This window comes from Phocoena sinus, chromosome 4 (assembly GCF_008692025.1).
Source record: "Phocoena sinus isolate mPhoSin1 chromosome 4, mPhoSin1.pri, whole genome shotgun sequence".
Classification (NCBI taxonomy): domain Eukaryota; kingdom Metazoa; phylum Chordata; class Mammalia; order Artiodactyla; family Phocoenidae; genus Phocoena; species Phocoena sinus.
Window position 1 is genome coordinate 37042410 of NC_045766.1, and position 22062 is coordinate 37064471.

General features: G+C 41.1%; 1 protein-coding gene and 1 non-coding gene across 6 annotated transcripts in view; both read right to left on the reverse strand.

Moving 5' to 3' along the window:
* VEPH1 (ventricular zone expressed PH domain containing 1) overlaps window positions 1–22062 on the reverse strand; it is a 216775-nt gene that overhangs the window by 91101 nt on the left and 103612 nt on the right. For all 5 annotated transcript variants that reach the window (XM_032631409.1, XM_032631407.1, XM_032631408.1 and 2 more), the window contains 3 exons: window positions 20073–20293; window positions 4299–4508; window positions 3330–3727 (listed from right to left, as the gene is read on the reverse strand). In XM_032631409.1, the coding sequence (XP_032487300.1) occupies window positions 3330–3727; window positions 4299–4508; window positions 20073–20293 (829 nt within the window). The remainder of the gene's footprint in view (window positions 1–3329; window positions 3728–4298; window positions 4509–20072; window positions 20294–22062) is intronic.
* LOC116753748 lies at window positions 15657–15763 on the reverse strand. Its single transcript, XR_004349849.1, has one exon. It is a non-coding gene; the product is annotated as a U6 spliceosomal RNA (small nuclear RNA).

Sequence of the window (22062 nt, forward strand, 5' to 3'; positions counted from 1 at the left end):
AACTGACTAGGGAATAACAGGCTTTCATACCCAAAATGAACTGCTGACCCAGCTTCAATAAGACCTGGGGTTTGACAATTTTTCCAGATATGATGATAGATTTGTGCTGATCTATTGCCCATTGCCTGTTCCCACTGTGATCAATATCATGCAGTAATAAGATGGCTGACTGAGGACAAGAATGCTATTTGTGACTTGATTCACCACATACTGAATTCTGCTGTACAGTGACTACGAGGCTCCTGTTCTTTCAACATATTTTATTACTGAAGTATTATGTTGAACCATATGAAAGTGATGTTTTTGTCAGTCAAAATAAGGAAGTTGAACATCAGTTTTTTTCATATGATTCAAACCAATACAAAAAGAACTTCTTTAAAGGATTGTTTTGTCATGTCCTTTTAGCACAGTCTCTAATTGTTCTTAATTCTTTGTTGTTGTTCTTACTTCCTGCTGGCTTATTTGTCTTTTTAATAGCATGGAAGTGGTTTTTATGGTTCTCCTCTATGTTTCTTGACTACTTTGCATAATTTAGCAAGAAAGACTAAATATCCCTCTTTTATACCAACAATACATTAAACAGAACACAAATCCTAAGCCTAAATCTTTCTTCATTAAATTTTTAAGGAAAGAAACACAATATTGTTGAGCCGAGTGATCTCACGACAATAAGCAAAACTGTGTCAGCCAGACGACTGCTGGAGTTTTGCTGAGTGGTTTACACAATCTGAAATAATAACAATGTGTCCCCTGCAGTCAGTACCAGTCCCTTCTCCGTGGATGTATTTACAGTGAGTCATATAAATCTTCAATCCCTCACTCATATCTCAGTGCAAGGCATTTCCCAGGAACTTCCAGGAAATTACAAAAGCATGAATGAATCCAAAATGTCAACTTAAAAAAATACATTCTCAGTTCTAGGCCATGCTTGGTAGAAAACATGAAAAGAAAAATCTTTTTTTTTTTTTTAAGTAGAGATGATGGATTCATTCAATATTTTGTGAAAAAAACCCAAGTCACCTAGTTAACTCTCAATCTCCCAAAAGAATTCAAGGCCATAAGAAATATCATTTTGACAACCAGATGCTTGAAGTAACTCTGCCAGACTTCTTTCACATTTCCACAAGATTAAACCTCACCATATAGTACATCTTTAATGATTTAAGCGAAACTTAAAAAACAAAAACGATTCCAGTAGATGAAAATGTATCTAACTTTATATTTGCTACAGACGTCCTCTGTCAAACTGGGAAATTCACTTAACCTTTCTTATACTAAATTCTCCAACATGTGTGTTAAATACATAGATAATTAGTGAAGCATGCAATTGTTAAGAGTGTGTTAATTCAGTCGTATTGATTTTAGCCATTCTCAAGTCCTGGTGTACTTAATTATCCAAAATTATATTGAATAGGAGCAATATCACTTTTATTGTTACCATTTCAAAAAAGAGTTTTAAGAAGGCTAATCAATAAATTAATGTAAACACTTTTGAAAATGTCAGATTCCCTAGAGATCACCACACTAAGTGAAGTAAGCCAGACAAAGACAAATATCATGTGGTATCACTTATATGTGGAATCTAAAAAAAATGATACACAATGAACTTATATACAAAACAGAAATAGACCCACAGACATAGAAAACAAACTTATGGTTACCAAAGGGGAAAGGGGGAGGGAGGGATAAATTAGGAGTTTGGGATTAACATATACACACTAATACATATATAGAAAATGGATAAACCAACAAGGACCTACTGTATAGTACAAAGAGCTATACTCAATATTTTGTAATAACCTATAAGGGAAAAGACTCTGAAAAAGAAAAGATGTATATACACACACACACATATATATGTATAACTGAATCACTTTGCTGTACACCTGAAACTAACACAACATTGTAAATCTACTATACTTCAGTTTTTTAAAATAAAAATGTCAGATTCTATACAAACATGCTAAACAGTAATATTTGTCATTACAAAATGCTTGAACCGCCCTTTTCCTTTGGTAGCATGAGAATCCACCTTCCTCTGATATGGAGTGGGAGAAGGGAATAGAAAGCAGGGTATGAAAAAACCCTCCTAGTACCTCAACATGAAAGGGGATGATGGTCAGTGGGTGGGTAAATATAAATTGGATTCCCCATCCTTCAGCTGTGTTTCTTTCTAGAAGAGAGGCTGCCTGGCTTTTTCTATGAGAGCTGAAACCTGTGAAAAGATGTTATGTCCTAGGAGTGGGCAAGGACCTTAATCTAAATCTCAAGGGAAGAACATGGCTGCTGCTTAAGAGTGACTGTAGGAAAGATCTAATTAGCCCGAGAGTGCCTGCAGCCATCCACACCTGCTCAACCCACTACCAGAAGGGTAAGCCTGCCCTGGGCACTCTGCCATTTTAGTACCTGTGTCTCCAACCCATCATCTTTCCCGGGGCCAGGACTAGGGCACAGAATTTAAAGGAGCACCAGAAAATTTAGTAGTCAAGATAAATAATATTTTTAAAAATCAAAATTAATACAAAAAGTCCATGATAAACAAAATATCAAAACTGTAAATAAAGACATGCTCAATATTACTACTTACCTCCTTTTGCCTCAGCTCATTATGGCTTGGCAAGATGTTGTTACTAATTCTGACTTTACTTAAAATTTTATTGAGCTTTTTTGGCATCTCCTTAAATGGGGCACCTCAGGGAAGTTCCGGCCCTGACATTCTTTTCTTACTTTGTCTGTTGTTTTCTGACTAGCTCACACTCTCACTGGCTCCTGACCTTACATCACCTCCTGACTATGGCTTCGATCTTTTCTTTCGATAGTCTAACCTCCAAGAGATCAGGGAGTGCGTCTGTTTGGTTCATAACTGAACCTTTGGCACAGTGCCTGGCATATGGTAGCTGCTTCATAAGTGCTTGTTGAATGAATAGAAGGAAAATCTCTTGGAGCTCAATGCTGCCCATAGCTTTCTTGCTTGATTATGTGGATTGAAAATGCCTCTGGTTGGACACCTACCCCAGAGTCTATTTTGGGGGCCACATATCCCTTTCCAGAATTTTCCTGAACACTATGAATGGGAAACCAGAAACAATATATTTTGAGGTTTGAAAAAATCAGAGTTGGTAGATTTAGGTAGATTCAAATGGAATCAAAAAGATGATTAAACTTACTGGGGAAAAAAAGCAATTAAAATAATGTAAGGGTATTTTCAAATTATCTATTTTGCAAAAGATCCAGAAGGGTATGGTGATTTACATTACTGGAGCTTTATTTTTTTGTTTTTTCTAGCGATACCTAAAATTTCTTAAGTTTGGTGAGTTCAGGTCACTTACCTTCAATGGTACACTGGTCAGGGACTGGAATCTTCTTTCCCATTTCCACAGCATATGCTTTCACTTTACTGAGGTTTTCCTTTAAGTGCAAATAGAGCTTATCATGGTATTCTACAGGCCTTGAGGTTGTATCTGGAGTTTCTTCCTGATAGTTTTCTTTAACTGTTTCTGGCAAATTCTCAGATTCTATATGTATAATACTTGGGTGTGAAACTGAAGAATTTACCAGTTGTGATCCATCAGTGTCTCCCTTAAAGGGCGACCTGTCATGTCCTTGGCCAAGTGGGTCTATTTCTGAAAGAGAGATGCTGGCTGGCGTATCTCCACTCTCTACAAATTCCCCATCCTCTGAACTCAAGTCATTCGTTAGCGCGGTGTGCAACGCCAAACTCTTTGACCTACAATACAAACAAAGGGAAGGCTGAGGCAGGTAAAGAAGCTGGGCTACCATTTACTGACAAGAAAAAGAAAGAATAATAACACTGGGGCAAAAGTTACTTCCTCTAGAGTGTGAAACTGAAAATTGGTGCTATTAACAGAATTTGATAAAACATACACATTATGTAATAAGCTAAACCTTTGTAGATCTAGGCTACCTCCCAAAACAAAGATTTAAAAATCAGTTTCATGGCAAAAGTGCCTGGGAAATGGTGAACTTACATATTTATATTCTTTTTTCTACTTTTGCTTCTGCTTTTTCATCAGAAATCAAGAAAAGCTTTTGACAGTCATTCTCAATATCAGCATATTTATATTTAAGAAGTGTTTAAAAAAAATAAACCATAGGTTTGTGACTTTTATTTGAATTCTCCTTTTAATATAGCAAGCTTCTTTGGATAACGAAAGCACTGTGGATGAATTTTGCTATAGGTAAAAGATATTTAAAAACCACTTAATAAAAGTGTGATAACAAAACTAATAGCAAACATGAAGCACATATTCTAAAAACCAGCCAAACAAAATTTATACCTATTAAATCTAATGTCTTTTCTTTCCTCCTTAGAAATTTGGTCCAAACTATATCTTCTGATTGAGCCAGGGGTGTTGCCCTCAGCATTTATTTTCTCTTCAAAAGCCTGTATTTTAACCTGGAGCTTTTCATGATCTTCATTTTCATCAACAGTGAGGCTGGCTTCTTCCAGCTTCTCAAGAAATTCGATTTCAGTGCTGAGTTTTCTCCTAAAAGAATGAAAATCATTGCATTCGATGCTCATCACATATACCCTTCAGAACAATGTTAACTGCTAACTGCTTCTTATTCAAAACTGAAAACTGTACATGCTCACTTTTTTAATTTGTCATTTGACAAATATTTATTGAGTAACTACTATGGACACAGGTCTTTGAAAATGCTTCTACAGTGTATTCTGCCAGAAGTTTAGAAACATTGGTGTTTATGGCAACTTTGTATTAGAAATCCTTTTGAAGGATTCAGAGGATGAAAAGCAGTTTTTATGGTCATCTACCATATTCTTATCTAGCTTTCCAAAGCATGCTTTCATATGAAATTCATGCCAGGAATTTTCTAGAAAACTTATATATGCTGATCTGTTTGTACTGAAATTATTAGAATAAGAACATTTCAAATGGACTATGTAAACTCATGGTTTTGTTATTTTAAGGAAATCAGTGGGACTCTTCCATTTTATGAAGCAAGAAAAATCTTTCTGAATTTTATTATGTTGGAGGAAAGAGGCTTTCCATGAATGACATTAATAGTTCCAAATATCTTGTATAGTAGAATTTATAAAACACTCTGTGGGTCATTAAAATTACCTCCTTTAAGGCAGGGGCTATTTGTGAAATAACTTTGTTACCTCTCTGAGGGCTACCAGTGGCTTAGATAGAGTAAGATCCCACAGACAAGCTGCAGAAATAGCTCACTGATGCTCACTGAGGTGCTGAATGATTAGAGAAAAGTAGTATGCATTTGTATTCCCTAACCTGCCTTCTAATATCGAGCCAGACTAGAGCTACTTTAATTTCAATTTAATAATCACTATCAATCATATAATTTGGGGTTAGGATTAATTCTTTCCTTATAAACACAAGGGTTAATAATCTCTAGGAGTCCATTCACCAAGATGGCTTAAGAATTCTGTTGGTTGTCTGTGTGTATTTACTTGGTTTTCGTATTTTTCCTAGAGGTTGAGGGAAAGCGCCTCAAATTCACAGAAAAATCCTGGCTTTTTCAAACATATGGCTATTTTTCCATAAGGGCCAAAGTAAACCTGTCATATTTCTTAAGTTAGGGTGAGAAAATAAAATTTCGGTTTTCTTAGCGGCACTGCTATTTTAGGGAAAACCAATATAGAGGGGCTGCTGATGATTTTTTTTCAGTTACTTTCCACCTATTCTGGGGCCATGTCTGTGGTGGGCATTGTTGAAGGGTTGGATCCTGCAGCTTTTCTGACTGGCCCAGAGAGGGGTCCTGGCCTTGAGGGAGGGTTCCTAGTTTTGGGTCCTCAGGGGTTGGAGTCCTCCTGTTAGTCGAGCCCAGGGAGAGATGCTGAAGGTGAAAACTGGGTAGGAGAGTAGATCACACATTAAGTAATAGGACACTGTTTATTGTGTAATAAGCTATTTCTGAGAAAATTTAAATGCATTTTTAATATAACTTTTATAGGCTTCCTATGGTTTTGCATAGATAATGAAAAACTTATTTTCCATCCCATGATTGAGTGAAATATACATGAGTAGATTTCAAGAACCAGCGCATGGGAATAAATGCTCATCTTGAACACGTTTCCCTTTCTGACACACATAAGATACTGGCTGCCCACAAACACATGGGAGGTTTTTACGTCTTCCAGCCAGAAGATTCTAAAAGCTGAAGTTTTACTCCTATTCCAAATAAAATCAAGATAGTGCTGTCATTGGATGGTATTTTAAAAACCATCATGATTACAAAGGTTAATTTTAAAAGATCCTTCTCAAGATGAGAAATTTGGGGGCAGTATTTATTTTCTATCTATGTTAGTCCATGTATAGTCGCCAAACTAAAGTATTCCTCTGGCTCCTTGGAACCTAATCACATTTCAAAAATGAAAGATACCTTTATTTTTGAACTTTATTTTAGAAATTTCTATAGCTGGGATTATTAAAACTTAAAAATTTGTGAAGCACAAAGTATACCCCAATATGTATATATCAGATGTTGAGCATTAAACAAATTTTTAAATCTCAAAACATACAAGTTGTTAGAGGTATAGTTTCTTATGCATTTACTAGTTTTTTCTTTCTACATAAAGCTCTGGGTTATAACAACAGTTTAAATAATAGCATTTTCTTCCAAAAAACTTCAAATTTCACATGATTATAGTAAATCTCCCTCAATAATTTTATTGGATCAGTTTCTGATTTTTTTAAATAAAATTTTCTTACTTATGGATATCTTTTATTTCATGTCCTCTTCATACCAATTTCCCCATCTACAAAATGGAGATAATAACTATACTTAACTCATAGGGTTGTTGGGAAGCTGAAATGACAGAATCGGTGTGAAGCACTGTTCCTAGCACAAAACAGGAAGTCAGGAGATGTTAAATTTTATTATTATTATTAATTGTTATTATTATTATTACTCCTCTGGAAGCTTTATCTGTCCTTGTCTAGGCATTGTGTTAATGTAAAAAGAAAACACCAATGGCCTAGACGCAGGCAGATCAATATTCCATATCCTGGAAGGTACTGATGTCCCCTGGAGAATGCTACAGCATCAGACTTTAGGAGAGGACAGTCACTCAGCCCCCTTTCCCTGCCCCTGTCTCCAGTCACCAAGTGTGGGCTGTTAAGCACCATGGACTGTGTGAGTCAGAGCTCTCGTACCTGGGAGTATGCCTTCCTTCACCTTCAGATTGCCTTACAGCATCCCTGAGGGGACTCTGGGCATGAAAGAAGTTATGGGTTAACCCTAGACATCCGCTGACCCAAGAGGGTTAGGTCAGGTGCCTCTGGGGCAGGTTGCCAGGTATCCAGCCAAATGTGAATTTCAGATAAACAACAAATATTTTTTTTAGTATAGGTATGTCTCTAATGGGACATAGTAAAAAATGTATTGTACTATACTAAAATGATTATACTTATACTAAAAAATTATTTGTTCTTTACCTGAAATTTAACGGGATGTCTTGTATTTCTATTAGTTTCATCTGGCCACCCTATTCCTGGGTAAATCCCTGCTGCTCAGTGGGCAGGGAACTATAATGCTCATCCTTGTTCCCCTGTGCCTGGCACAGTGCTTGACACTCACAGGTACCCGAAGTGTTTGCAGAATAAATGAACTGAGACCACCTACATCTCTGAAGCCAGCCTGCTCCCTGCACCCACAAAAAACCCTCTGGAGGTCTACCAGATGTCTGTGAAGCACCGGCTGCTTCTCCTGGTCCTGGTCTCCCCCTACTCACAGGGAGGAGGGGATGGGGCAGTGTCGTTTGGTAAATATCAACTGTGGAGAGAAGCAAGGAGCAAGAGTAGGAGTGAAAAGAGGGATTTGCAAAGGACTAAATAAGTAAAGAAGCAACAATAAAATGTCTGGGCCAGAAAAGTAATCTCTAGATATGAGGCTGATGAGTGTTACTGATGAGTAGGTTTCTCACCACAAAGAATTTCTCTCTTATACACGATCTTTCTTGTTTTTATGATTTAGAGATTTTGTAACACAGGAGTCATGGGATAGGGGTGGTAATGAAGGGTCTCCAAGGTAGCCAAAGCCACAAGATGGACCAGAGAGAATTTTCTGTTACTGACCATCAATCCACCTGGATTTGTCACAGAGTTTTGCTGGCAGAGAATTAGGAGAAGTTTTTGTTCCAATAGGTTGAAAGGTCAGAAAATAGTAGGTAGAAGTTTGAATTTATAAAAAAAACTCACTGCTCTTTGACTTCTCTTGGTTTTTAAATTTAGTATAAATAGGAGAGAATTGTTCAAAAACAAAAATCTTTTAGAGAGAGAAACTCTGCATTCCTTTTAGAGCAAAGAAATGCATCACAAATGTGAAAGTATGGGTGGAGAGTGGAGGTCCCGGTCCTGTTTACATTTATTTGTGGGGGCCAGGGAGTTGGGCTCATGCAAGGGGGTTGTTATTTTTTTTTCCATTTGTTGCTTTTAACTCCAGAGGTAATTTTACAGAAATCTTTGTCAGAGTTCTATAATCCCCTAAATATTAACTTGGCTTTAACTCAACATGCCACATTACAAGAGGCTCAGATGATTTCCAGTCTGAACAGTTTTTGGTGTCTATTGCCAAGGTAAAGTTTGTCAAAGCATCTCTAGGGATACCCAGGAGGGGCAGGGGAAGTCCTAATTATCTCCCTCTTGTGTGAGCGGGACTCCCCCTTAGAAACGAATTGGTCCTTGGGCAGTTCACTGCTCTCACTAAGCTAGGAGATGAGACTATAAAGCTGACAGAGGTGGAGAGGTTGGCAGCCTCTCCTCCTGGCTCCTTAAATCAAAGAAAAATAATATTAGTTAACTTTTGATGAGCTTGGCTTATGATCCCATGCCCAGGATATGTATCCTGCAGAGTTGAGCTTGTTAGAGGAGAAGTAGGAGAATATGATGGACCAAATCCACATAGGAGTCCTAAATTCTTAGGATGTTATGTTCCCTACTCTTCAGCAGTTTCTTGGGTCATCAATCATCATAAGAATGACAGAGATGATCCCCCAGCTCCACGGCACTGTCATCTGTTTTGGAACTGAAATGAGTAATGCCTCTGGAAAAGCTAAAATTGAATACTAAGGGAAAGGACAATGTTGAATCCAAATTCTTGGTACTCTCTTCTGCCCCTGACTGCCTCAGTGCACAAGAGCAGAGACCAGCAGGTGCTCAGTTATATGGGCACCAGAACATAGAACTCGCTGAAATGAAATGACTCCATGGTTTATTTCATCCACAACAAGATTCTTTTTAGGGGCTTCGAAAGGAGATCGTGGCTGGGAAATAGACTGAATATGGCCTTCCAGGGAAAAGATCTAGGTTTATGACTCCAATCTCCTGTTGGTGACAGGCAAACCTCTTTATGACTTTTCTGTTATCTAAAAATGGGATCAATGATACTGTATCACCAGATTGCTGAAAACATTATACAAGATAATGGATTTGACAGTGTAGCCCAATACAGAATGGGCATGAAAATGTCAAATGGTAAAACTCTAGGTGGCTACTGCCCAATGTGGACATTTGATACCGAAAGAAGGCAGCTTGTACAGGTGATACCAAACCTGGAAGATAAGCTTCTTCTTTTTCTAAGCCAGGAAAGACCATACAGTCCCTCCTACCTCTGCAGCATCCTAAAGACTATGGACTATAGGAGAGCGACCCTCCCTACTGTGTGAGCATAGAAGGACTGGGATATAGAAATGGTCGATTTTTAAAAAATCTCTGTACTTCAAGGATGAATTCTGAGCAATTGCAGGCATGGAGAGAGAACGTTCTGCTAATAGAACAAAAGTTTAAAAGTCCTGATACGAGGAAGTGATCACTCTAATACAGATGCTCAGTCATTTGTTCTCTTTTCATTAAACCAACACAAGAAGGAATGAGACACAGAAAAAGATCAGCAAAAAGTGCAAAGCCCCTGCCCTTGTTGCTTAAAGTGAGGCTGCTGGACCAGCAGGATCAGCATCACCTTAGAGGCTGTTGGAGATGCAGAGTCTCGGGCTCCATCCCAGACCTGCCGAATCAGAGTGTGCACTTTAACCCAATCCCCAGGTGTTCCAGTGCATATTCAAGTTTGAGAAGCACTGGCCCAGGCACTGAAAGAACAGAATCTTAAGCAGACCAGGGCAGAGGCACTTTCCCTTAATCAAGCAAAGCTGCCAGGGGTTTCACTAATTCTGTAGTGAGGTGAGACTTAATAAACTGTGTGTGGGACTTCTCTGGTGGCAGAGAGGTTAAGAATCCGCCTGCCAATGCAGGGGACATGGGTTCGACCCCTGGTCCGGGAAGATCCCACATGTCACGGAGCAACTAAACCTGCGCTCTAGAGCCCGTGCTCCGCAACAAGAAAAACCACCACAATGAGAAGTCCGCACACTGCAAAGAAGAGTGGCCCCCGCTCGCCACAACCAGAGAAAGCCCGCGCGCAGCAAGGAAGACCCAACGCAGCTAAGTAAGTAAGTAAGTAAATAAATAACTGTGTGTTATTTGGAGTGTGGTAAACTGTATGCAGTTCCCTCACATTCCATAGCTTTATCCTTCTCAAGCCTTCCAGGGTCTTTATCAGTTCTGAGGTAAAGGTACCTTTTCACTTTTTGCCCCTGACAGATACTGGTTCAGATGGACCCGGAATCATCAGTCAAGGCTCCCGAGCCTAGAATGGGCAAACCTGGTGAGCGGCAGCCTTACCAGAAGGCTGACAGATCCTAATAAATTGTCATCTGGATGTGGCACAAGTTACAAAAGCACTTTGAAAATTATAAGAGAGTACAAAAATGTAACATAGTAATGTCATCAGAACACTCTGAATCAGGAGTGAGAATTGTAGAGACAACACGCTCCTCCTTTTCTAGGCTAACTTTTTTTCTGGGAACGTGAGCAGGTAATGGGGGCTGGCCATGAGGATTAAGGGGAGGGTATCTGCCATGAAATGCAACCACTGGGCCTGAAGAGGGAAAAAGGTAAGACGTTGTCACTCACCATCGTTTAATACTGGAAGAGCAGGGCAATGGTTAGGTTATCCTTTTTGATACATCCCCTCATCCGGTCTGCCCATTCTACTAGTGAAGCAGGCCCTTTGCCATCTCCATTTCACAGATGGAGTAGCTGAGACACAGAGACGTCGACTAATTTACTGAAGATCAACTAGTAAACCCAGCATTAAACTCAAGTATCCACCTCCAGGGTTCACCCACTTCATACCCTCTTCCCCCTGCCTCTCAGTAGGTGTTTCCTTCAGTTTGCCTTTGACTCTACCACAGGAAGAAGCAATACATATTTTGGGACTGGTGATAGCACAGTAACCAACAAGAATTATTATATGCTAATGCCGCCGAGTAACATCCTGTGGGAACACACCAGAACGGAGTTGACATATAATCACTGAGCAACCCTTCACAGAGGTCTGAAAAATAAATTCTGGTGTCCCCTTTAACAAAAACTGAAAGGTGTTCAAAACTCAGGAAACAGCATGCAAATAGCAACTTCAGAGTTCAATTATGATGGATACCAAAAAGGAACAGGGAGCTTTTGGGGAATGAAAATAGCAAACAGCTGGGTCATCAGGGTCAAGTAGAACTGTTTTTCTTTTTGTTTGTTTGGGTTTTTTTGCGGTACGCGGGCCTCTCACTGTCGTGGCCTCTCCCGTTGCGGAGCATAGGCTCCGGACCCACAGGCTCAGCGGCTATGGCTCACGGGCCCAGCCGCTCTGCGGCACGTGGGATCTTCCCGGACCAGGGCACGAACCTGTGTCCCCTGCATCGGCAGGCGGACTCTCAACCACTGCGCCACCAGGGAAGCCCAAGTAGAACTGTTTTATCCTCAGCGGTCACCCCTCCCACAAGGGGCCGTCTAGGGTCAAGTCCCTCTCACCTCTCCTCCCACAGCACAGGTTCTCCTTTCCTCCAGACTAAAGCTCTGCTGTTCCCTGTCTTGTTTGAAAGGGAAAGCCAAACCACAGAAGCCTGATGAAAAGCTATTTTCTCTTGTGTGTCCTGTGTTTTGAACACAGCTGTGAAACAGGAAAGGGGCCTGGTCCCCCCGGCAAAGGTGTGACTGTGCCGCTCACACTCCGGGCAGGGCTGTCCACACTGGCAGAGCCAGCCCCTCTGCGGCCTTGTGCTCCCTGGGGCTGCTTCATGGGCTCCAAAGCTGGTAATGCTGTCTCCCACCTACCTCTCTTGCTGATAAATGAATTCCTGAAATACCTTTCCAGACCTTCACATCACCATAAATGCTGCTTTAAGGAAGGACAAATGGTGGAAGTAAATGAACAGCAGATGGAACGTAAATGGTACCACATGACAGACTTAACTTCTTCAGTAAGAAGAGGGGCAAAAAACCGAAGCCCTTCCTTCCCTACACATGGAGGAGTAACAAGAACCACAGCTACTGCCACAAATGGTTGTTCCAATTTTCTTTTTATACAAGTGACCACCCTAGACCTCCCTAGATTGAAAACATATACATGTTTTTTATGAAAACTCTGGTTACCTTGGTGGGGTGAAATTGCATTCAGCTTTTCCTAAGCAGGGGGCAACACTGACCAGAACATCACATGTTTTTAATTATGGTCCTGAACCTCCTTATGCGCATTTTTTGAGCCAACAGTTGCTCTCAAAGAATCAATTTCTCTTTGTATAAACATGTCTTGCCTAAAAAAGTGGGAGCTCTTGTAAGCACTTTTAAGACTCTATTTTCCTTCCACAGTGCATAGGCTATGAATATTAGCTCTGTCGAGTTTGGGGGAGACTGGAGGGTAAACAGAAAGATGCCTAGCACTTCAGTGCAGGACTTCAGGTGTGGAGGAGTGGAGAGGCAATGTGAGCTGTAGCAGGGCAAAAGAGAAGGTCACCATGGGCATGGGTGGGTGGGGAAGACCTCCTGGGGAAGGGATACCAAACTGGAGTCCTGGATAAGAGCAGCCTTCAGTGGGAAGAGAGGCACAAACAAGGCATTCTATTGTTAGGAGGTAATAATAAAGGTTAGTGTGGTATCACTTTGGGGAGGAACAGGCAAGTCACCCCTGACATTCCTTTAAAATTCCTTTATTAATGAAGTACTGTGAACACTGTAAATCTTGTACACAGTACAATTTGAGATACACTGGACTACACTAAAGGAAGAAATGAAAGAAAACTCTATGAGCTGATGTCTGGGCATTTACACTATTGCCCCTCGAAGAACTACCATGAACCTAGAGGTGAGTAGGGGCTGGGTAAAGAATTTTACTTTGGGGACTTCCCTGGTGGCATAGTGGTTAAGAATCCACCTGCCAATGCAGGGGACACAGGTTCGATCGAACCCTGGTCCGGGAAGATCCCACGTGTCGTGGGGCAACTAAGCCCGTGCTCCACAACTACTGAGCCTGTGCTCTAGAGCCCGCAAGCCACAACTACTGAGCCCGTGCGCCTAGAGCCCGTGCTCTGCAACAAGAGAAGCCACTGCGATGAGAAGCCGGAGCACTGCAACGAAGAGTAGCCCCCGCTCGACGCAACTAGAGAAAGCCTGCACACAGCAAGGAAGACTCAACGCATCCAAAAAAAAAAAAAAGAATTTTACTTTGTTCTTGCCCATCCACAAAGTCTTCTCCACTATGCTTTAGTATGAAGCCTCTGTAATCCTAATATATATTAAAAGGTGTTGTTGTTGTGACGATGTAACAATATAACATAGTAAAAGCTCCCAGACCTGAACCCATCACATGGTAGGAGCTGGTTAAAAGCTTGATCAGACTCAGAAACATGGCCTTCTCTGAAAAGCTGGAGAGAAGAACCTGGCTCCCTGCTCTCTGCAGTTTGGCTGTGGACTCGGTAAAGAGCCATCACTCCTAAACTCTTGGGCTGTGCCTTCAGAGACTGTGTATCACATCAGGGTTGGGTTCTGATGTGATTCCCAGATGTCAAGATGGGAACTCTGGAATGACAGGTTGCAAAGGGTCTCACAGTTGGAAAAGGGTCTCTGCAGTCCATGTTGCTTTGCTATACATTCCAGACACACATTGACTCAAATCCCCTGTTCCACCCTGTCATCCACTTCTTTGATGTTCAATGCATGAAATTTAGAATAAAACAAAACTCTGGGGTGACTCCAAGGAGGGGAGATGTCCTGGAGTCCTTTCCTTGTGAACATAATCTCCTTATTCTATCTTCCCTTCATTCTCTCCCACATACTGTTGTTTCATTTCCTTCCCTCCACTGTGTCACTGCTTTCCATTTACAGGTTTCCCCCGCTATCTGAGCATTCCTATGAAGCCTTTCCTAAGCTGAAATGGGTATAAGGTGAAGAAGCAATTACCTTTTTTTTTGTAAAAGTGAAAACCCTCTTTGGATTTCTTTCTGTTAGCAAAAACAGATACAATTGGCCCTCCATATCCCCCCATCCACACCCTCAGATTCAACCAACCACAGAATGAATTCTGAATTTTGATCTGCAATTGGTTGAAACTGAGGATGTGGAACTAGCCTATACAGGGGCCAACTGCGCTACACCATTTTATAAAAGGGACTCGAGGATCGATGGATTGATGGCTTTTGGTATCCGAGGGGTCCTGGAATCAAGACGACTGTACTAATGTAGGTCTTCCCTCAAAGCAAAGGAGCGTAAAGTGAACTTTTGAAAAGTGAGGGATACCTGTATCCCGAAATCAGATTTAAACCTACCGAATAGGTTTTGACTATATTTTACCTTCCATTGCCTACCCCTCACCTCCCACCTGATTCTTAAAAACAAAGAATAAACACAGTCTCATCACTACTATCACCATCACCACCAAAACAACCAAAGAACATACACCCATTTAATCAAGCCAGAGGTTAATGCTTTGTGTTAAAACTTTTCTTAAAGGTAACTTTCTCCCCCATGACTTTGATGGCTTTGGCTAGGGTGTGAAAGCTGGATCTGAGGGAACTGTGACCCCCCCACCACCACCCAGGCCTGGGACTTAGGGCTGTGCCAGGTGCCCTTTCTCCTTTCCCTCTGCTTTCCCCTTGTGCCTTCTTCCTGGTCCCTCTTTCTCCCTACCTTTTTCTCATTTTTCCCATTTACCCCCCCACCCCTGCTTTCTTTTCACAATTTCCATCCCTCAAACTTTCCATCCCTAGTTGGGGCCAAGCCTAACCTCCTACTAAGACCACCAGTGACAAACTGTCCCCAATTCTGTGGTCCCTGGCACCACAAGCATTGGCAAAGGCGTCTTCTAGTCCAAGGATCACTGACTGCTCAGCCAGCACACAGCTGCCAGGAGCCACCTTCTCTTTCCCCAGCTTCCCATGGGTCCCAGCAAGCAAATGGTTCAATGGTTAGTGGCCACCCAGCAGGCTACTTAGGGCTCATACAGTTGTGAAAGGTATAGAGCTTTTCTCCTATCTTGACACCCTCTCTTTTTTATTTTTAAAAATGTTTGAATTAATTTTTATTGCAGTACAGTTGATTTACAATGTTGTGTTAGTTTCTGCTGTACAGCAAAGTGAATCAGTTATACACATACATATATCCACTCTTTTTCAGATTCTTTTCCCATATAGGTCATTACAGAGTATTGACTAGAGTTCCCTGTGCTATACAGCAGGTCTTATCAGTTATCTATTTTACATGTAGTAGTGCATATATGTCAATCCCAATCTCCCAGTTTTTCCCTCCCACCCCTTCCCCCTTGGTAACTGTAAGAAAAATAGAGAACGCTTCATGAATTTGCATGTCATCCTTGAGTAGGGACCATACTAACCTTCTCTGTATCGTTCCAATTTTAGCATATGTGCTGCCAAAGCAAGCACCACCCTCTCTTTTTTAATCCACAATTGCTGTTATCTTTCTTTTGCTTCTCCAGAATTAATTTCAAAATCTAAATGTTTTGCATGGCTGTCCTGTTAGTCTGCCTCCGGTGGTTTATTATTTAGATAAAAACATTCATCCTGAAATACAGGAACAAGAAAAGTGCAAGTGTGCTTACCTGGTGCATCAAATAAAAAATCACCCGATTAATTCAGTCATTTGGTGCAAAGGAGGCTCCCGTCTCCTCCAGTTTTTCATTCTCTCTAGGATGCTAATTGTTTTTCTTTTGATAGTCTTGTAATTTTGGCCTGAAGTCTAAAATCTGGCCTGTTGGGCTATGTGTCAGATTTGTAAATTAGATGACATCTGTTTTGAATTTAATCCATCTTTAATTTTCTTTTGAGCTCTCTTCCCTTATTCATTTCCCCTTCAATTGTAAGGATCAGACTTTGCTGGATGCTTTAGACAAAAGTGTGGACCTTTCTGCTTTGTGGGGCACAGATTAAAATTACTGAAGCTAAATGGTCACAATGAAGGCTATTCAGAGAAAAGATGTGGGGAGAGAAGCCTAGCAACCATCCTAGAGAGGATGAGCAGCTAATACAAAAGCCTGGCTGTCCACACCAGCCTTTTTGAGATTCCCACCGAATACTTACAATCGATTAGAAGGAGACTGACAGAGAGGGTTGAAACGGGTGAAGTATTTTGAACTGAGAGAGGCTGAGGTGGCGGCAATGGTGGTGGTGGTGGTGTATGTGAAGGGAGTGGTGACCTTTCATCTCTTCACATTTAATTTTTTCTTTGTTTTTTCCCCTCAGAAAAATAATAAACGGAGGAGAAATGCATTTTCCCAATGCAGACTCATATTTTGACAGTGAGACCTCATTTTTTTCTCCTGTCTACATATCTCCTAAATTCTTCTTTTCATGTGGAAGTTGTTTATTGCTAATTGGACTGGGCCTGCTTATTAAGAATCATTTTTCCTGTCAGAATGCCTAATGTGACACCCTTGTATAACATGTTTCTCCTTTATACAAACCCTTTTTCACACATATAATCTCATGGAGAGTCAACTGGCCTCTTGAAACTTTGCCTGTGTAGAGGCAAGAAAGAATGGATAGACTGCTGGCCAGAATACGTGCCCGAGCTTTCACATCTGACGCACACACCTGTCACCACTGGAAGAAGAAATGAGCAGGCTAGCTGAGCACAGAATGTAAGGTGGCTCCCCCGAACACCAGCTGTAGAAGCTCTAAACTGAAGTTCCCCACATCATGAAAATTGGTCAACAGTGACTTTGTGCTTGCACACAGATGACAAATCATCCCTTCGTGATGCTGGCTTTGGATTTTTTGGATGCTGCCATGTGTAGGCTGCTGCTAGGCAGGTCATGGGGTCTGTGTAAATGCTGTTTTTAAATGGAATACGTAAATAGCAGTGGTTCTCAACTGGGGGTGATTTTTGTCTCTAAGGGGACATTTAGCAGCGTCTGGAGACATTTTTGGTTGTCACAGCTGAGGGGGAGGGTTGCTACTAGCATCTGGTGGGCAGAGGCTGGGGAAGCTCGTAAGTACTGTAGAATGCACAGAACAGCTCCACAACCAAGAATTATCTAGCCCAAATGTCAAGAGCACCAAAATTAGAAACCCTGGTATTATAGGCATCTATACTAGACATTGAACCAGGTAGCAACAGATTTTTATATGCTCAATCAAAACTATGGTGTTGAGAGAAAAGGGCACTTGCTATCTGGCTTCCTCAGATGAACAGCTATTGCTGACTTTGATGACCATCTTGGGCATAAAATATTCTCTGTGTGGAGTGGGCCAAGAGGTCCTCCAGATGGGCTCCCCTACTGCTACATCTTTTCTCGGTTTTCAGCATCCTCTTCCATATGTATGTGGTCACTCAAGATAGATATCTTTGGGTTTTCATTCACTCTCCTCCCCTTCTCCTCACCCTACCTCTCACCAATAATCGATTCTTCCTAATTCCAAGCTCTCTCACTATAAAGATCTGTCCTGACTTCTTAGGTTCCCCACCTCTGATTTAGCCCAGGCCTCGTACACCATGGAGGGAGCCTACTGCTAAGCCCCCAGTAATAGCATCCTGGTCACTCTCTCTCTTGCCAGCCTGCAGCTCCAGCCAAATCCATTCAGGGCTCCAGCACATCAGCCACTTCCTCATCCACCTAGTCCTTTAGTGAAGAAATATTTATTGAGTGCCCACTATCTGCTAATTACTGTGCTAGGAGCAGAGTTCATTCCCTGGATTAAAATCTTTCCAAGCCGCCATGTTGCTTACAGGACAAACTCCTTGCTTCTCTGAGAATCTGCCTTTGACCTAACTTTTCAGTTTACTCTCCCACCCTCCACTGGTGTATTCACTCCAGCCACGATGAACGAATTGCTTTTCGTTCGTCTGGGTCACACACTCTTAAGCTCTTTTATCTTTGCACGTGAGGAGTGTCCTTCCTGTTTGGAGTATCCTTTCGATGCTTATCTGGGGAACTTTCATTCATACTGTGCAACTTAATCTGGTACCTACGCAGATGCCTGGCACAGGGAAGCTACTCAATAAACATGGAATGAACTTAAATTTCACCTTCTTTGTGGAACATTCTTCGTTTCCCTGGCTGTATGTCTCTCATGCCTGCTATACGCACTTCCATTAACCCCATCACATGCACTGACTGTGAAACCTTTGAGGAACGGTGTTTTATGTCTTACGTTTTGTTTTATATCTCTTGGGACCTCCAGGCTCTGTGCCATGCTGGACATAAAGTGGACCCTTGTGACTAAATGTTCACTATTTTGTAAGGATGGCTTCTCGTGTTTTTGGAATGCTGTTTCAGACTGAAAATGATATGCATCATTTGTTAGCCCCAAAACTCACAAAATCTGATGCTAGTCTCAAATGTGCCCTGCCCCTTCTCCATAAATGAATACCTTCCAGTGCATAGGATCTGAAATTTGAGTCCATCTTTTATCACTTAGTTACTGTGTAACCTTGGGAAGAGATTTAACCAGTCTCTGAGCCTTTGTTTCTTCTTCTATAAAATAGGAATGATGATAATTGCCCTTCTTACCCCTTAGGGTGATCATGAGAATCAAATGAGATGATGAATTTGAAAGTACTTTGTAATTTCTAAGGTCATAAAACTTTCCAAGTGCCTCCTCATTCAAAATGTAGCAAAACATAATAAAACCCCTCCCTCAATCTTGCATGGTCTTTATTTTTTTCCACAAACTTCTTGAAAGGACCAGATTTGTTTATTGTATCTATCCTCTCCCTTCAACCCCAGGCATCCTGTTTTATGTCCAGCCATACCACTGGCAGCTCACTCACTACAATCATCAATAATTTTCTAATTGCTAATATCTGTGGGCACTTTTCTGTCCTTCCTTCCTTTGACCTGACTCCAGTCTGCCTCTGCCTGAGATGTTCTCTGCACCGGGGCCAGAGTGAGCTTCCTGAAACATGGGTTCTGATCATCTCCTAACATGTAAAAACCCACCATGATTCCTCACAGCCTCCAGGATAAAATTCAAACTCCTTAAGAAGGTCTGTCATGTCCTGCATCATCTGGTCCCTGCCTACCACTTCATCTGTGTTACCTAATGTCGCTCTCCTTATTACACACATCCTAGCCAGACAAAATGACTTCTGTTTCCAGAAAGTGCTGTGCTCTTTCACATGCTGCCCCAAAGCCAGCCTGGTACAATCTGGTCATCTTTCAAGACTTGGTTCAAAATATCACCTCTTTTGGGAAGCATTCCCTGATCTCAGCTTCCCATTCCTCTCCATTCCATGAATAAGTAGGTACCCCCATCTCTGTGTTCCCCAAACTCCTTGACAGCATCATAATCAGCATAATCTTCCCACTGTTCTCTAATTACCCACTCAATATTTACCTCCTCGCTAGACAATGAGCTCTTTGGGTAAAGGAACATGTTTTATCTCTCAATACGTCTAGCTTTTGGCAGGGTTCCTGGTACAGAGTAAGCAACTGTTAAATGCTTGTTAAATAAATAAACGAGTTCTACAAACATTATTATTTGCACTACATTCTTATTCCCTTACCGTATTTTTTACACTTTTTTTAGGATTGTTTTGGTTACATTCTGGTTTTCACAGATTTAGAAAAAATTCTGGCAAATGTCATAATTTATTCAGAAGTTACTCTATGTTGAGATAGTGAGTTTGGCTTTCTTTGGGAACTTTTATGCTTACAAAAGAAAACATAGCCTTTTGTACTATGTCTCAGTGGGTTTACAACAGATCCTGAGGTACCCAGGGATCCCTGCTCACCTGTCACTTCTGGCCTTGGTGGTTTCCAGTTGTCGCGTAAGGAGCTTGGCAATGGCAGTGAAGCTGTTGCTCATGCGGAAGATGTCTCTGCTCTGAGGGCCCAGGATGGAGGAGAAGGTGTCCGTGATGCTCTTAATCTCCAAGAGGAGAATATGGTGAAACGAGTGCTCCATGCTGGCCAGCTGACTCACCAGGAACGGCAAGCAGCTCCTGGCTCTCTCCTGCCAAGAACAATGGAGAACGTGTACAACTGTTGGCGGCGATGGAAACTGCTGCAGCCACTATGGAAAATAGTACGGCAGTTCCTCTGAAAATAGAACTACCCTGTGATCCAGTAATCCTACTTCTGGGAATCTATCCAAAGGAAACGAAGTCATTATCTCTAAGAGATATCTGCACTGCCATGTTCATAGAAGTATTATGTACAACAGCCAAGACATGGAAGCAACCTAAGTGTTCATTGACAGACGAATGGATAAAGACAATGTGGCATATATATATAGAATGAAAAGTTATTCAGCCACAAAAAAGAAGGAAATCCTGCCATTTGTGATTACATGGATGAATCTGGAGGGCATTATGCTAAATGAAACAAGCCAGACAGAGAAAGACAAATACCTTATGGTATCTCTTATGTGTAGAATCTAAAAAAAGAAGTCAAACCCAAGAAACAGAGGCTAGAAAAGTGGTTGCCAAGGACCATTGGGGGGGGGGGGGGAATAGGGAAAAGTTGGTAAAGTGTATAAACATTCAGTTATAAGATGAATAGGGTCTGAGGATCTAATATATAACATAGTGACCATAGTTGATAACACTGTATCATGTAATTGAAATTTGCTAAAACATACGGGATAATGGATGGGTTAATTAACTTGATAGGGGGAATCCTTTCACAATGTATATGTATATCAAATCATTTGTTGTACACTTTAAATATCTTATAATTTTACTTGTCAATTATACCTTAACAAAGCTGGGGTGGTGGTGGTGGGGAAGAACGATGAAGAATTAAGGTCTATATTTAAAAAGAAAAGTCAGAGTTCCATGACCTGCAGATGACAATTCTATGGGGAGTTTACTTAGAGAGCTAGCCGAAGCTAACAATGTTTCATTCATAATGCCTCTTAATTGGCTTCTTTGAGGTTTTTTTTCCTGATTTCCAAGACAATTTTAAAAAAATAAATAAAACCTTTTTCCTGTTACTCCTTTCTTAAAAATATGTAGTCTCATGAGCCTATCTTGCCAGGTCCAAATCTCTCAACCATCATTAATGATCTGACCCCCACATTCACCCTTCCCAACTCTGGTTCCTCCTTGGGCCAAGCCTCTATGCCTATGACTCACTAACTCCATGTGGACAGGGGAGGCCTGGTCAACGGCACCCCCCATCCATCTGCCTGTCAGATGATGCCATGTACCATAATGGTATACCTCCTCTCCACAGGACATCCTCTCTCATTTGTTCACTTTAAGCATTTGTCAGCATGTTACAGATTTTATGTGCCTGGTCGAATGAGGAGATTCTATCACTCAGCTTTAATCAAGTTAACTCTCACAGTTGACTTAAATACGTTCCTTCAAAAAACTGAAGATGAAGAACAGCATGAATAACTCAGGCGTGAGTGAATAACAAGAAAATGGCTTAGCTGACTTGTCTCTTATACCTATGATAAATCCTCTCATCAGTCATATTATGAGGTGACATGATTTAATCCAACATGATTGGAAGTTAGCCAAAAAATTCAAAATTATCAAGAACGTTATTTGAAATGTAGATTTATGCCCAATATAATGATATACCATTAATAAACAAAAATAATTAAAAATATGCTTATTTTATCTTTAACTGGTCTTTTAAAATCTTATTTTTTAATGTATTTAAAAACTTTCATAATGGTAGTATAATAGACCATATGGGGGCTTCCCTGGTGGCGCAGTGGTTGAGAGTCTGCCTGCCGATGCAGGGGACACGGGTTCGTGCCCCGGTCCG